General features: G+C 41.1%; 1 protein-coding gene across 1 annotated transcript; it reads left to right on the top strand.

Annotated features, from left to right (window-relative positions):
- The first annotated feature begins 3,932 nt into the window (after window positions 1-3,932).
- Window positions 3,933-15,959, top strand: vps11 (VPS11 core subunit of CORVET and HOPS complexes). The gene is made up of 16 exons (XM_061086369.1): window positions 3,933-4,093; window positions 4,856-5,004; window positions 5,103-5,238; window positions 5,350-5,513; window positions 6,986-7,233; window positions 7,529-7,730; window positions 7,846-7,997; window positions 8,123-8,309; window positions 8,634-8,777; window positions 9,826-10,023; window positions 10,117-10,278; window positions 10,456-10,589; window positions 11,120-11,322; window positions 11,493-11,664; window positions 13,981-14,203; window positions 14,390-15,959. Exons 1-16 carry the CDS (start codon window positions 3,952-3,954, stop codon window positions 14,552-14,554), a joined length of 2,781 nt encoding a protein of 926 aa, XP_060942352.1. The 5' UTR covers window positions 3,933-3,951; the 3' UTR covers window positions 14,555-15,959.
- The last annotated feature ends 1,001 nt before the right edge of the window (window positions 15,960-16,960 follow it).

The raw sequence follows: 16,960 nt of genomic DNA, 5'->3' as shown, positions 1-16,960 counted from the left end.
TGCTGACTCCTGCGAGGAACTAAGCACCCTAAGAAGATGGACAAATTATCGTGAGTGTGTGTCCGTGCCATGCTGCTTTGTATACACACTTCAGAAAAAATATTTTCTACTTTACTACCTTACTTAAAAGATACTTTTATATTTTGGGATTTTAGATACTGGAGGATTTAACATACTTTAAAAACCTATTGTTAGAGAATAACCCAGTAGTTTCCAAACTTGTCTTCTGACGCCTTACAAGAATCACAGACTCACTCTGCTGCTACTGGTTTCCATGTGATGTCCTGAGGCTGCCCCCTGCTGGCTGCTGGGTTCCTCTGCTGCTCTTGCTTGGTTTGTGCAGCTTGTGATTAAATAAAGCTGTCAATAAAAGAAAATCTTTATTATCCTTCAAGGGCAATTTGATGTACAACCAAAAATAAACCAATATATACAATGTAAATAAAACACAATATAAAAACCCTATAGACTAGGTAGCAGGGGAAATGAGCTTTTAATAAATTAATTGATAAGTCGACCAACAGAAAATTACCCGTCAACTATTTAGATATTCTAGAAACATTTCATTCTAATTTTAATTTCCTGTTGTGTTTCTAATTATTAATATTGTTGGTGACATTTCCTTGATAAATGTTTGGAGGTTTTATTACCTCTGCTAAGGAGGTTATGTTTTCACCTCTGATTTGTCAGTCAACATCTAATAAACTACTGGATCAATAACCACAAAACTTGGTAGAAGGAAGCTGCATGGATCAGAGATGAACCTGTACGGCTCTGTTGAGCTCTACTGAGTGCCAGTCTAGTGAGTGAATCTGGAATCCTCTCTCAAAACCCCCCCCCCCCCCCACAGGGTTTGTAGTGTGAAGCTAATGAGGTGTTTTATAAAGATGTGATCGAAAACGTCAGACCAAGTGAATCCACTTTATTTCAGAATGAACAGAAAAAAAAGAAGGGAGTTTCATTTCACCGTTAGCAGCAGGACATACTTCTACTAAAAAAATAACAAAAAAGGGAGAGGCGGTGGACTAGTGGCAGAAACTTGGACTAGTGGCAGAGAAGGGGTCTCTGGTTCAATGCTGGTTCGACTCCACGGTTCGTCTCCTCGGAGTTTCAACGAAAACTTACCTGGATGGTATAACAACATAAAAAGACGAACCTGGACCTGTCCAAAGATCAAAAGACTGCTCTCCCTACCCTGTCTAGTGCCCCTGAGCAAGGCACCTTACTCCCCCAACATCTGCTCCCCGGGCGCCGTACACGGCTGCCCACTGCTCTGCTCTGCAGTGTGTCCTGCACCAGATGGGTCAAAAGCAGAGGACTAATTTCCCCATTGCATGAGTGTGTCTGTGCATGTTTGTGCATGTTTGTGGGATAAATAAAGTGTTTCTTCTTTCTTCTTCTCATACCATGAAGGTTACTCTATCTCTTCAGTTACTAATAAAGCTCTGTTCAGTTAGACACTCAAAGGGAAATAAAAACTGGGGTTAATGAAAATGCAAGCGAATTCAAAACAAACACAAATCAGTCCTCCCCACCTAACACTACGTTTTACTCAACCTGCGTCCCTGAAATTCAAGTATGTGTCCCTTCTGTATTTCCAAAAACACTTTTAGCATTTAAAAAAAACACTGGCATGAAATGAATTAAACATGGACACTACAGGGGTATATCAGGCAGTCCATGTCCAACATACTATATTGCCATCTTTCTGCAGCAGGAATCTGAGAAATGAGAAGGCATAACACATCAGTATCATCAGCTGTTGTCCTGAAAGAGCTTTGCTAATGAAAGAATACTGCATAGTCACATGCAGTATCTCCTTTATTATAATTTTGTACTAACAGGAGAAAACTTACGTCAAAGTCATATGGATGATGGGTACCCAGTTGTAGCGATGGTGGATACTTGTGTATTCAAATCAAATGAGATGTTAAAAGACCTACCTCGAACATATGTAACCGTCAAGTAGATAAACTACAGGTCTATTAGAAGAATTTAGATAAACCATTAATATTAGAAGAAGAAAATTTCCTTCTCAAACTTCTCTGTTTACACCTTAATCATAATATAGCTTAAAAACCCAAAGCAAATTATTAAATCATTTCAACATGCATCAGTAGACATTCAATTATCTGAAATAGTTTTAATAAAACATGCACTTGTCAAAGTGTAGGTGTGCTATGTCTTGAAAAACAGCTTCGGATTCCTATCACTTGTGCACATGTACCAACTTTCTGGCGGCCAAGTATGAATTACGAAATGTGAGAATGGATTTATATAGGTGCATCATTGTCAGCTGTATAGACAGTTACAGTTTTTAAGTGCAATATTGAATTAGCTTGGACCCCTAAAGAATGTTTGTATTAAACGATGAAATGGTCTCAATCTCCTTATTCACCTTCTTTCAATGTTTCTCCTCCCTCTCCCTCTCTCCCTCTCACTCTCTCAGCAGCAAAATGACAGGCTGGAGGCGGGATCACATCAGATACCATGCAGCGAATCCAACCAGAGCAGCAATCCAAGTCGCAATCAGACCCTGTCCCGTTGGGTGTCAGAGGTCGGCCATGGCGAGTTGACTGGCATATGCCGTTCCACTCGACGCAGCTGGATGCACAAAAAGAGAAAAACTAACCTTGACAACAACAACCTCACAAAAGTTCCTCATAGCAGCATGATGCATACAAAGAGAAGTATAAAAACCTACTCATTTTGGCAGCATAGTAGGGACATTTGCTGATGTCACCATCCGTGGCTCCGTGGACAGGCAAGCCAGCATCTAAAACATCCTCCTGGATGGGCTCCCTGTGTGAACAGACACGCTGCGGTGTCAAAGATGAATCAAAAAAAGATTAAATTATCAGGTGCACAATTCAGAAAGCACCGCAAAGTAGAGGAGGAGAAGAAAGAACAATATAGAGGTAAAAATCACCCCGATTGTGGACATCATTAATGTTTATTTTTGTCGGCATGACATGATATGCTACCAGTACAGCTGATTTTATTTTTTGTTATATATTTTTATTGTTTTTTATAGCTTACAATTTTGTCTGCCCCTGTGTGCATCTGTATACAGTCCAAAAGTTATGCATGACAGTTTGAGTGTGAATGTTGGGGGGCGCCAATTTGAAATCTTCCCTAGGGTGCCAACATTGCCAGGGCCGGCCCTGATGAACAGTACACTACATCTGTGCATAGTTATAAAGATAATTTTACATTTTACATAATGTTAAAGTGAGTGCCTCTGCGTTCTGTCGGGTGCTAACCTCAAAATATAGTTCAAAGAGCTGTGGAGAGCCTGGTGATCAAATAACAGCCACAGTGAAATATGTTCTAGAAATAGAGATATTTTGTACTTACTAAATTTCAGTGTATTTCCTGAAATTTACCAGAATCATTGAGTCAAATCAGTGCCAGCATCACGTCAATGAAAGCTCAGCTGGATCCTCTGGTGTGCTAATATGTCAGACATGTACAACAATATAGCATAATATATGTATATGCTATAGTTTTTTCAATGATATTCTTAATTCTGTGGGGTGTTTCCCATTTATCAGGAAGCTGTAAGTGTTTCCTTAAGGGACTTAAGGGAATTACTGAATTTAAGAGTTTTGTAAATGAGAGATTTCATTTAGGGATATTCATGAAATCCGCACTTTGTCATGTATTATTAAATGTAGATGGATGGGCACAAAAATCAGTTTTATCACCTGGAAATAAACTGTCCCTGCAACGTAAGTGGAGTGGTGGGGAAACATGTGTTCACATGTGATCTGTAGGGACGTTAGTAGACAGAATAAGTTTAAAAAATCAGATTCAATAAAAACAGTACTGTTGTGTTTCCTAATGTCGATGGTCACGTGTTGACAGATCGAGGTTCAACAACGCCGGTTTGCTCACGTGACTGTTGTGTCACATGACGACGCCCTGTTCAACTCGGCTAACATTAACAAAATGGCAGCCTTCTTACAGTGGAGGAAATTTGTCTTGTTCGACAAAGACACAGTGAAGGATCCAGCGGATAATGGGAAAAACTGTGTTCTTCCGAGCGGAGTCTCGGCCTGCGACTCGGGCCGTGGCCACATCGTCTTGGGAGATATCCTTTACAAGCAGCTAATGTTGTGCTAGCTACTGACAGCTGATGCTAGCTAAAGTAAACGCTTGTTATTTGTTATCTGTGCTAGAAATAAAAGAAACTTAACAGCACGTGGAAACAGCGAGCTGAGGACTGACCGGTAGTCAGGTCCGTTTGCGGTCGCTGCTTTTAGAAACAGCGTCACACCAAACTCTGCTTAAAAACCTTTAAAGTCTGGATTTATTCCACCCGAAGCTCTGGTGGCCTTGGGAACTTCTTTCTACTTCGCTGTAGATTCTTCCCACTGGACAGCAACAAGCTGGTGAAACGACCTCCTGAATAACCCACTTAAACCCCCTAGCAACATGACTTCAGCAGAGCCATATCTGTGCAGCCAGGAGAACCAAGTCGTCCAGGTTCATCCAGGACAGTGGTGTGTAACGATTTGAGCGGCTCTTCACAAACGGATGCAGAATTTCCAAAAGTTTACATGGAGTTTGGTTGTAATACAAAACACCATGTACCGGGGGGAGTGATAGAGCAGTGGCAGATCTCTAACACAATCTCAATCTCTGTGCATGCACAGCTATTTTTTTATGAGTAGAGCACAGACACCACTGCCTTACAGAAATGCAACTTTATAGAATTAGTTAGTAGGGTTAGTTAGTGATTTCATTGACAGACAAGCTTCCCATATCCTAAAATGACCAAACTTGATTTATCATGCCGACTGCATCTCGTGAAACAGCTATGTGCAACTGTCTTTAACATTCATGATGTCACATATGGATGGCAAGATCTGGCTCATGACGCGCTCCCTGCAGCTGACCTTTTTTCAGGCCTACAAGCTGCGAGTGACACACCTTTACCAGCTGAAGCAGCACAGCATCCTCGTGTCAGTGGGGCAGGATGAACAAGGAATAAACCCTCTAGTAAGTGTCTTTTTAATGAGTCTTTCTCAAGAGAAGCCTAAGCACAGAACATTTGTGCCAGTGATTTCATGGAAACTGAGGCGGCTCTCATTTCACAGGTAAAGGTCTGGAACCTTGATAAGAGAGACAGTGGAAATCCTCTCTGCACAAGGATTTTTCCTGCGATTCCTGGCAACAAACCGACTGAAGTGTCTTGCCTCAGTGTGCATGAGAACCTCAACTTCATGGCCATCGGTGAGACACAATGGAAGGGTCTGCTTCCTGCCCATTCACCCAGCACTCATTGTTCGACTAACACAGAGTTTTCTCTTCCCAGATTATAATGGCTGTTGTGTTTCTTGACAGGCTTCACAGATGGCAGTGTGGTTTTGACCAAAGGTGACATCACCAGGGATCGCCACAGTAAAACTCTAACACTGCACGAGGGGAGCAGCCCAGTCACCGGCCTCGCCTTCCGCCAAGTGGCAAAGGTCACACATCTGTTTGTTGCCACTCTGGAGAAAGTTCATGTAAGTCTGGTCGCTCTGAGAACATTGGGCTGCATGGTGGAGATAAACCCTCTCAACTTTTATAGAACCTTGCTTTAACAGTAAAGCTGTTTTCCAACATGACCTGCGGGAAAAATCTAGAGAATTGGCTACAGATTTTACCCACAGTTTGGCAGGAAGCGATGTATTCAGTTATTTACGGATATCACATGATTTTCTTTACCACACAGACACCGTCATCAGCTCTTATTTCCACTAACTCTTGCAGGGTTCCTGTGGATCATTAAAAAGTCTTAAATTAAAATCAATCAAATTATGGTCTTTAATTATCTTAAATTGACCATAAGTTTGCTGCAAAGTATAACAATTGCAGGCAGTGCACTTACGGTTGATGGGGAAATTGTAACCCACCGATGGGTGTTAATTTCTATTACACTGAATGTTAAGTGTTCATGTGAGCAGAGCACGACACAGGACCACACAATTCTCAGTCTTTCATATCAGTGGTCAGCTATGGAACTGCAATCAGCCCTGTAATGCCTGGAGGTAATGTCTCTTCATGTCAGTTGTAGTTAGTGAACCATTCAACCACGTAGTTTATTAAACAATCACACAACTGCAAATTATGAACACAGTGATGTATCATTTGTATTTCTTTAGGCTACAGCTACACTGTAGTTTTAGAGAAAACACATCTTGAGGTTTATGTAAAGGGTAAGTGAGCGCTTGAATTTTGCATGACATAAGTCATGTGATCAACGTTTTTTGTTGAAGTCAATGAAGCTTCATTGGCAGATATAACCATAACATTGTACAATAAACAAACTAATAAGCAAAATGACTAATTATAATATACTAATAGTAACAATAAAAACAATTGTAATAATCTTGATAATTGTAATTAAACAGGATATTTACAACAAAAAGAACATACACTTGTTTGTGTGTGTAAAGTCAATTTATTTTCAAATATTTCTTCTAATGTCCCTAAGTGTTACACTCACTCTATGTTATTCTAGTATCTTAATAAGCGTACAAAGAGGTTTAAATAAATTCTCTATCAAATCCATTCATTGGGGTCTTAAAAAGGTCTTAAAAAGCACAAAATTTGACATCTCCATCAGTTTTCTGTGTTTGTAGCTCAGCTTTTTCATTGGAAGATTTTGTTTCCTTTTTCAGTTTTGCATCTCTCACGCCTTAGAAGCGTCATCAACTCGCTCGTGAAGAATCCGCGCTTTGTTCTCACATCGAATTCTCCTGAATTTCTATTGACTTTATACGATAGGCCCCGCAGGAAAACTGCGGAGCCTCTCACTCTGACATTTGCATTCACACATGTCTAAAAGCAGCTTAAGTCAACATCTGATTGATATTTTGAAAGAGAAGATAATTTTTTCAACCTGGAGATGAACCACACAGTCAGCTAAATTCATGATTTTTTTTTGAGACTCCATTCTGACCTCTCATCATCTCGCTTCTTGTCTCTTGTTCAGTGCTACACCCTGTCTATCAAGGAGTATCCAAAAGTTGAGCTAGATACACATGGCTGTGGACTCCGCTGCTCCTCGCTGGCAGATCCTTCCCAGGATTCCCAGTTCATTGTGGCCGGTGATGAATGCGTGTACCTGTATCAGCCTGATGAGCGAGGGCCCTGCTTCGCCTTCGATGGACACAAGCTGCTCGCCAAGTGGCATCGTGGTTATCTGTTTTTACTCATCAGGGATGCAAAGTCCCCAAACAAGTAAGGACAAGACTGAATAAACAAGTAGAAGTTACATTGATTATTGTGAGGATCAATGGTGGCTTAAGGATCTCTGCGCTGTTATGGGCAACTTTTAACACTCAGCTGGTAACACTAACCTGTAATATAAAAAGTACTTTGAGGAAATGCAATATAAGAACAGTTAATCAAATGAGTCTTGGAAACGTCGCGTCACATTCATTACCAAATTCGACTGTCTAATTCAACAGGGTGATTTTTGAAGATGAACAGACCTGGTTCCTGGGAGACTGTTGACACTGTCTTTTCTGTTCAGGGCAGGGTTTGGAAGCAGGGAGAGCTCTCCATCAGAAAAACAGCTTCTCACCATCTATGACCTGGACAACAAGTTCATCGCCTACAGTTCCTCTTTTGATGATGTCGTCGATGTGGTGGCCGAGTGGGGCTCCTTTTACATCCTAACCAGGGATGGAAAAATGTTTGTTCTTCAAGAGAAAGACACACAGACCAAACTGGAGGTGAGGCCATTATTATGATAATATTAAATGAATTCACTATATCAGCTCACTTACTATTATTACTGTGGATCAGGCAGCAACAATCCTATTAAATAATCCTTATTTGTCTTTTAAGATGCTGTTCAAAAAGAACCTATTTGTGATGGCCATAAACCTGGCAAAGAGCCAGCACCTGGACAGTGACGGCCTCTCAGAGATCTTCAGGCAGTATGGGGACCACCTCTATTTAAAGGGAGACCATGACGGTGCCATCCAGCAGTACATTCGGTAACTACATCACCAAATATTTGCCAATAGTTCAGCTGCTGTTATTCTCATAGATTAGACTGTGATACTTGCTGTGAAGGGTTGAGATACAACCACTCTGAAAACATACCTGTATGTTCTCACAGCACCATTGGGAAACTGGAGCCATCGTACGTTATCAGAAAATTTCTGGACGCACAGAGGATCCACAACCTGACGGCATACCTGCAGGCCCTGCACAGGCAGTCACTGGCTAACGCAGACCACACCACACTGCTGCTGAACTGTTACACAAAGCTGAAGGACAGCTCCAAGCTGGAGGAGTTCATTAAGGTGACTGTCAGCTAAATGTCAGCACTGTGTGAGTGATGTATGATAAGCTGCTTTCAAACATGCACTGAACTTTAGAGATCGTCAGGACGTTTTCGGCAGGGGCTGCATGTGAATGTAAATTATCTCTGCGAAGATTTTGTGGCAACTGAAAGACTGAAAACTAGTAAGACTAGAACCATTTACAATTTAAAAGTGAGCTGTCTAGGTTTTAGAGATGAAAGCTTGTCAAAGTGGGGGAAGTGGAACAATGTGTCTGTGTTAATGAGCTAACAGCTGCCATATCAAATGCTGACACCACTGTCTTTCTGTAATCTATTTCAACAGAGTAGTGACAGTGAGGTCCACTTTGATGTGGAGATTGCCATCAAGGTTCTAAGGCAGGCTGGCTACCACAGTCATGCTGTTTTCTTGGCTGAGAAGCACATGCACCATGAATGGTACCTGAAGATCCAGCTGGAGGACCTTAAGGTAAATAATAAACCTTTACTAATTAAAAAAACACAAATTCAAATGTAAAAGAAAAACTGCTGTAAAGTGAGTAAAGAATCTATCCATTATGGATATAATTAAAAACACAAATGCAGAATTTGAATAGTCTCTGAACAGATAGACAGCTTCAACATGTTTATCGGTTTATCAATCAATTATAGTAATGCAACAAAAGGTTAATTATATAAGGACTGTGCAATATTACGTCAATATCCCGATTATTTCAAACTTTTAACTTGATTACCATTATGAACAATTATTTTATAATCCCCCTCCAAATGGGGACAAGTGACTCTGCTCCTCTGCTCTTTTCGAGTCACTCACACGTAGAACTGATCTTTATAAAAACTAGCTGAATTCATATTAATGTGTTGGAAGCTAAACAGGTGTCGCTGAGATCCTGTGGCTAGTATTTTTCAGATGTTCTGTTAAATATTACTGAAATGATTTCTATATAATACAGCACTCCTTTCAGACCCAGTGACCCAATCAATACTGGAAGGCAAGGGCATATTAGAGTTATTCATAACCATAATTATTTCCTAACTAGAAAGACATTTTTTTCCTGACGCTTTTTGGCCATAGAGTTTGCCCTCATGGCCTGCTCATTTCTTTTAACAAAACATTTTGCATATTTGAACCTAGCATTTGCATGTCTTGTGTTCAAACTCTGTACCATGTCTAGTTCCTAAAAGCTTCTTTGGCCTCAGTATCAAGTCCAGACACATATTCATTCAACTCAGGTCTTAAATTATATGTCCTCCCTCTTTTTTGGCAGAATGCTCTGCTGCTATAATGTAAACAATTCACAATGTCCAATGGGACTTTGGTTATTACAATTAATGTTACAGCACAGAATAGCCTATTCCTTTAAGATATTCATCCTCATTAAGCTTAGATTTACAAGGTGTGTAAACATTAACAATTACAAAAGCATTATTATTATTTACAACTTTTATTGCTATGCACTAGTCCACCTCTTTGCCTGATCAGACTGATTCACTTATTGTGCCCCTCCAACACTTAGAATTATCAGGAAGGGCTACGTTACATCGGACGTTTACCTTTTGAACAAGCTGAAAGCACCATGAAGCATTACGGCAAGACGCTGATGCACCATGTTCCTGAAGGCACCACACTGCTCCTGAAGGGCCTGTGCACCACCTATCAACCCAGTGGAGACGCTGGTGAAAAAGGAAGCCCAGAGAGGAGTCGCGTCAATAAGGTCTGTAGTGATGCTGTTTTCTTTATGTGTGGGAGGCTTAAAACCTGCTGCTCCTGAAATGAGTCCTGATAGTTATATTGGATTTTGTTTAAGGCCAACTCTGAGGAATTCATCCCAGTTTTTGCTAACAACCCTCGAGAACTGAAAGCCTTCCTGGAGCACATGATCGAGGTGGACCCCCGTTCCTCCCAGGGTGTGTATGACACACTGCTGGAGCTTCGGCTGCAAGACTGGGCACATGAACAGGACCCAGAGGTCAGTGAAAACTAGCTAAGAATCCTAGCACAATGAAGTAACAATGCAGTTTGCAGTAGAAAGTAATTGCTGTGTGATGGTATTCCAGAAAATTTGAAAGTTAAGCAGAATTTGAATTGTTGTTGAACAAGGGAAGAATTCTTTTTGACATTTTCTTCTCATGCATGTGTGTCTCAGAGAAAAAAGGTCCTGCAGGGGGAGGCGGTGTCACTGCTGAGGAGTGACCACACTGTGTTTGATAAAGCCCTGGTCCTGTGCCAGATGCACAACTTCAAAGAAGGGGTCCTCTACCTTTATGAGAAGGGCAAACTGTAAGTAATGAGCACAGCATCATATGAATATGAATGAAGCCAGGTAATGTGATCATCTCATTACTTGCTGCTTTCATGTGGCAAACAAAACAAGTCTGGAAGTGAAAGTGTGTTACTAACAACACCCGCCAGTTTGGGATCATTGTTGCTGTGTATGGTTTATTATTGATTATTGATGATTTGATGATTGATGCAATTTGGCATGACATTATTTCTTAATAATGCTTAATGTTATATTTTTGTTAAACCCCTTGAATTTAAGTCTAACCTTTTTTTTAAATGCACTGCGGTTGTGTACAGACATAAAATTACAAAAACTGCGACACTGTCCAAATATATATGACCTGACTTTATAATTTATTCAGGGTTGGATAAACGCTTGTATATAACTGTATATATTTCGTCAAAGGTTCAGTGTTCATCCTCATTATTGCACTTTGTGTGAAAGTGTAATAATGCCTGTTGAGCTAAGAACTATGACACAAAACATTTTCATTTTTAATTTTATAACCATTGTCATTTTTGTGCAGGTACCAGCAGATAATGCACTACCACATGCAGAATGAAGAGTATGGAAAAGTGGTAGAGGCCTGCAAGCGCTATGGGGACCAAGAGGGTTGCCTCTGGGAGCAGGCACTGGGATATTTTGCTAGAAAAGAAGAGGACTGCAAGGCCTACATCAGTGAGGTCCTACATCATATCGACCAAAACAACCTGATGCCTCCCTTACTTGGTGAGCTGGTGAACATTTGATTTCATACTTAATGCGAGTTAGTTTGTATTTTCATCAACATTTCATATTAGAATCAGTTCAGGAGCAGACAGAGCGTTGAGCTCTCTTGGCATCAGTAAGATAAGAAGAGGCATTCCCATCTTACATCCATTGTTTTTGTACGGCCATAGTGGTGCAGACACTGGCACACAACTCGACGGCCACTCTCTCCGTCATCAAGGACTACCTCATCAACAAACTGCAGAGGGAGAGCCAGCAGATAGAGGACGACGAACGCAAAATCTGCCAGTACCGTGAGGAAACTGCTCACCTCCGTTCTGAGATCCAGGAGCTCAAAACAAGGTTGGTCGCATGACAGACTTTACCCCTGAACAGCTAGGGCAGGGGTCTGAAACTCAAATTAACTTGGGGCCACTGCTGGTAGTGTCATCTCAAAGGAGGGCCACTTCAATGTTCAAGTAGTGCAACAAAGAGCAATATTAGTAAAATTGTACTTCTTTATTTCCATTACCAACATAATAATATGCTAAATGAAAACAGCAGTTTTTTAAGTAGCAGTTAGTACAAATCTATTTTCCTTACTCTTAGTAAGTAACAAACTAGTAAGTACGTAGCAGTAAGTAACTTACTGAACCGTGCATTGAACTAACAAAATGAAATCGCTGAAAACCAATATATATTTAGGACACCTGACAGTACTTCTACTCATATTTTCTTCATACTTGATAGAATACTGTTTTAATATGCAAATATTTTATACCCATTAGTTTTAAGTAAGTGCAAATATTTTTTTCTGTAAGAATAACATAAAAACCTTGTACGGACCGGAATGAAATCCCTGAATACATTTATTTCTTAGCAGACAGCGGGCAGCGCTTCTGCTCACACAGCTGAGCCACAATGGCCCTGATTGACGTCACAGTTAACACCCATGAGTGCAGCTTCAAGATGGGCATCAGTGAGCCCGGACCTGTACATTTATTGAAGTTCACAGTTGAGTTTCTCACACAGATATGTGCTCCCAAAAAAGCACATTATCTGGATGAACACTTGACAGTTCTGGGAAGGATGGAGGCTTTAGCTGACTGTTGCAATGCAAGTCAATAAGTTCCATTTGCAACACACAAGTGTCACGGTGTGCCTTGAAGTAAGCAATAAACTCATCAAACTCCTGCTGTAGGTTTTCAATAGCAGCGGCATCTCCATCACCACTGAATGCTGTGCCCTCTTCCACAAGAGATTTGCATGCTGGGAAATTACTGAGGTTTTTTTGCAGACAGCTGAGTTTTTCAGAATCTATTTTGTGGAGAAGGCTTTCACACTTTCATAAGCTGCTTTGATGAGCTGTCCAGAGCCCATCAGCTTCAGGTTAAGGATGTTAAGCTCCTGTGTTATGTCTACTAAGAATGCAAGATCCATGATCCATTGTGAATCATCAAGTTATTCACCTCTGCCCTTAACTCACTTAACTCACAAACATCTCTTCAAGACGTTTCCCCTGCTGAGCCAGCACACATCAGTGAAGTACATCACCATATGCTGACTCGGTTTCTTCTAAAAAGATCCGGAACTGGCAGTGCTCTAAACTCCTGGACCTGACGTAATTGAAACATTTCAGGAAGACGGACATGACATGTTCATATTTCAAGCATTTGCTGCACAATGTCTGGTGTATGAGACAGAACAACTGCAGGATCCGCATGTTCCTTCTCTCATTTTTTTAACCAGTGCTACCAGTCTGTTTTTTTTGTCTGTCATAGACGGGGGTCCATCAGTGGTAATGCCAACCATTCTGTTCAATGACAGTGTGGTGCTCTATCGCACCACACATCTGCTGAAATTTATCCTTGGCTGTGGTACAGCTGTGCATTGGACACAAATTCAGCAACTCCTTTTGTCATCTCAAATTTCACATAACTTGCTTCAACCGCAGCATCCGCGTCCTTCTTGGCGTTATGAAAAATACTTTGCTGGGACGTTCGTCCTTTCTGTGGCTGTGTGGCCCGTTTTTCCCTCTCGTCTCACTCGTACTTTCCTTAATGTTAACTGTGTCAGTCTGTGTTTAGTCATGTTTGAGATTATATTCCTATAGAACAGCAACTTTTCCCTTGCATATCAGGCAGAAAGCATTCCCATTTGAAAAAGTATGTCCATCCTTCTTGACACTGCCAGTGTCAAGAAGGCTTTTCGGTTTGGAAAGTGACATCTTTATTGTTCAGGGACATCAAACAAATACAGCCCTGAATCTGCTCTCTTCCACTCTCTTCTTCTTCACCGTTAACCTTTGCTCGTATTTTGCATCAAACTAAATACGTTTTTGAACAGAATTTATTTTTTATTTCAATTGCAAATATAGGTGTAGTTTAAATTACCCACGATAATGTGAAATAGCTAATTGATAGTAAAGTCCCAAAAACTTTTCAAAGGCCTGATTATATTATATTTTGGCAACAGATCGCTGGGTTTATAGAGGGAGGGAAGCCCGGGGGGCAGGGAGTTTTACAACCCTAAGCTAGGGTCTTCTCTTAATAAATAAACATCAGCAATTTTTCCACTACAATTTTATCATCCTCAGTTTTTGTGACTTTAATTTCTGTCAGTTACAGCCATTGGAGTCTCAGATTGATGGTGAATATTTACCCCAATCTTTCCACACAGTGCCAAGATATTCCAGAAGACCAAGTGCAACATGTGCAACAGTCCCCTGGAGCTTCCTTCTGTTCATTTCCTGTGCAGTCACTCCTTCCACCAACACTGCTTCGAAAGCTACGCTGAGAGTGAGGCTGAGTGCCCAACGTGCACCCCAGAGAACCGAAAGGTCATGGACATGCTGCGTGCACAGGACCAGAAACGCGACCTGCACGACCACTTCAGCAGACAGGTATTAATTAAACTATGAACAAAAAAGCCTTGAATGTATATGTTTCATTTACAACCTTTTATTCTGATAAAATTTGAAAGAATCAATCTAATCTATCTGCTTTACTCCTCCCCTGGGTGGACCGAGTCATAGTTATTGTATGTCAGCAACTGACTGATCAATTCAAGTCTTTTCTGTGCATTTCAGTTACGCAGCTCCAACGATGGTTTTTCAGTGGTGGCTGACTATTTTGGTCGAGGAGTGTTCAACAAACTGACTCTGGTCACTGACCTGCCTGGCAACAAAACAGTCGGGAGTCTAGAAGTCAACCTGCAGAGAGACCTGCTCATCCACACCAAGAGGAACTGCTAGAAACCTTCATCCGTAATCACAGTGTGATTGCTGCTGGAGCTGGAGCTCTACCTCTAGCTTCGACCACGTGCTTTGTTGCAGGGGTGCCACTTTAATCAGCAGAGAATGCATTTGCCTGCTTTTAGTACCTGATGTGGACCTGTTAGCATAATTGTGTTCGTAGTCTGTGTCATGATTCACTGAAGACTGAATACATGTACTTAGATTTAAAACATGGAAAACCTCGCTCAATGATGGAGAATTCTGCTTTGGATTTTTTGCTTGTAAATCTTACACAGTCTTCAAAAACAGTTGAACCAGCTGCCATTAATACTTTATTTTGATGGCTTTTACACTATCTTAATAATTAATAATAAATAAAGTCATTAAGTGTATTTTCTCCCCTGGCTGTATTGGTTTTGCGGCTGTCACCTGCCAGTCTTTTAAAAATACACAGAACTTGTATGATAACATTGATTATCAGATAATATTACATTGCAAGAAACCAGGACATGAGAGAACCTTCAATACCTTGGCAGCTAGGATATTGAAGGTTGGGCCTAGCTAATCTATTATTCACTGGTTCCTGAGCCTTACTGCGTCTGAGACACTCCGACCCAGAGGCCAATCCCATGTCAGGTTCGCCTAGGTCTTTACTCCTGCACCAATACTTACAAGAACTGACTGTTGACCCGGACATGAGCCTTATCCTAAAAAATACTCTACATTATCTGTTTCATCTGTTTGCTTATAATGTCTTGGCTCCTTGGGGTATGTACTTTAACTGAAGCTTATTTGCACTTTTGCTTCAGCCTCTCCACATTAACATGTTATTTACCTGGTCGAACTTGCTCCGTGGTGCTCTCACCTCAGAAAGTCACATTGGCCCCTGAGTGCAGTTACATGTAGGATGGGGACTTCTTCCAAAGCCTCTGTTCCTCCTCTCTGTGGGGTTCTGAGAGGAGATCCTCTTTGCTCTAGACACCTAATTTATTTAACAAGAATATCATTGATGGGTACTATAAGTAGTTGCATGCAAAATAAGCCAAAATTTGTCTTCTTGGTCACCTGGGTGCCGAGGCTGAAGCGGACCACCCCTGACCTTATTTCCCTGGCCTGTCATCTGGTCTTTGTTTGGCACCACACACCTTTCAACTGTTGATGTAGAGAATTGTTGTCGAATGAGGCTTCTGCCACTGCACTGTATACTGATCTGCATGTTGTCTCCCCTTTTGAACAGCAATTACAAAAGCTAAAGACAACACTGCAGCATCAGCAGAATAATGAATGAACGTGTAATGTTACCAACTGTTGTGTTACTGGTCAAAAACACTTCATAAATCTATCAAAATACACAAGTATCAGAGGAAGCTATGTTTAACAATGCCTTTCAGAAGCCAATAAAACTGTTTGAAACAGCACTTGAGCTGGACGCTGTGGACACTAACTCCTGTTTGAGTGAGGGGCTCAGGTTACAATCAGCAGTCACATCCAGAGAGGCTTTTCATGGGAAGAAAAAAAAAACAGACACTGACAATGAGGCTGTACTTGTTAGATTTCATGGAAAAGTCAGCTCACTAACTACTTATTCTATCAAGATACACACACACACACTTGGGGGTGAGAACCCTACTCTGTTAAATCCACACACAGGGTAACACGCGACACAACGTCAGTCTCTTAAAGCTGCATACACTGGGTTTCCATCCCAGCCACTGTTCCACTACTAGACAGGTACAGCTCATTCAGCTTGATTCATTCTGAGCAGGCATGTGCTCTGCTCAGACTTTACCTGGAACTGTCGTCAATCTGTATCACGCCCACTATTTGGACGGGGACCAATTGCTTCTGGCCAGAAACGCGTTCTTGACGCCGCTCACCTCACGTGGACCAATCACAGAGCAGTGCGTGGAGCGAGGTGGGCGGGCCCTGGACCGGAGGGGGTGTCATCGTTTGCTGTTGCGGTTTCTCAAAGTCAGCGAGAGTTACTCACCGGAAATACAGGGGGCTGCCCTTCAAGACAAGAACACGGCCTTTAATAGTGATTTCTGTATATGCATTTAAGTGCCGACATTTTTTCTACCAGAACCTCAAATGTGTTATTGTATGTAAATTATAATGGCAACGGTAGCTTCACTGACTCTTTTTTTCTGTCAGGATGTAATAAAGCGGTAAAAAATGGATTTAAAAAAATAATAATAGTAAAAATAGTAAACAATAGTATAATAAACAATAGTAACCAGCGCCTTGCAAATACATTACATGGCTATAGATTCAAATTTTATTTTTATTTTTCAATATGGTATCCATTTAAAATGTAGTTGTTTGCGCCACCAATTAGTCGACGGTGTGTTTTATTCTTTAACACTAACCGGATGCAGTATGTTTGCTTCTCGTGAACTTGGTGGGACTTCTTCTGCCGGCAGC

Source organism: Limanda limanda, chromosome 14 (genome assembly GCF_963576545.1).
Source record: "Limanda limanda chromosome 14, fLimLim1.1, whole genome shotgun sequence".
Classification (NCBI taxonomy): domain Eukaryota; kingdom Metazoa; phylum Chordata; class Actinopteri; order Pleuronectiformes; family Pleuronectidae; genus Limanda; species Limanda limanda.
The sequence above is the reverse complement of the archived record's forward strand: the minus strand, read 5'-3'. Positions and strand labels throughout refer to the sequence as shown.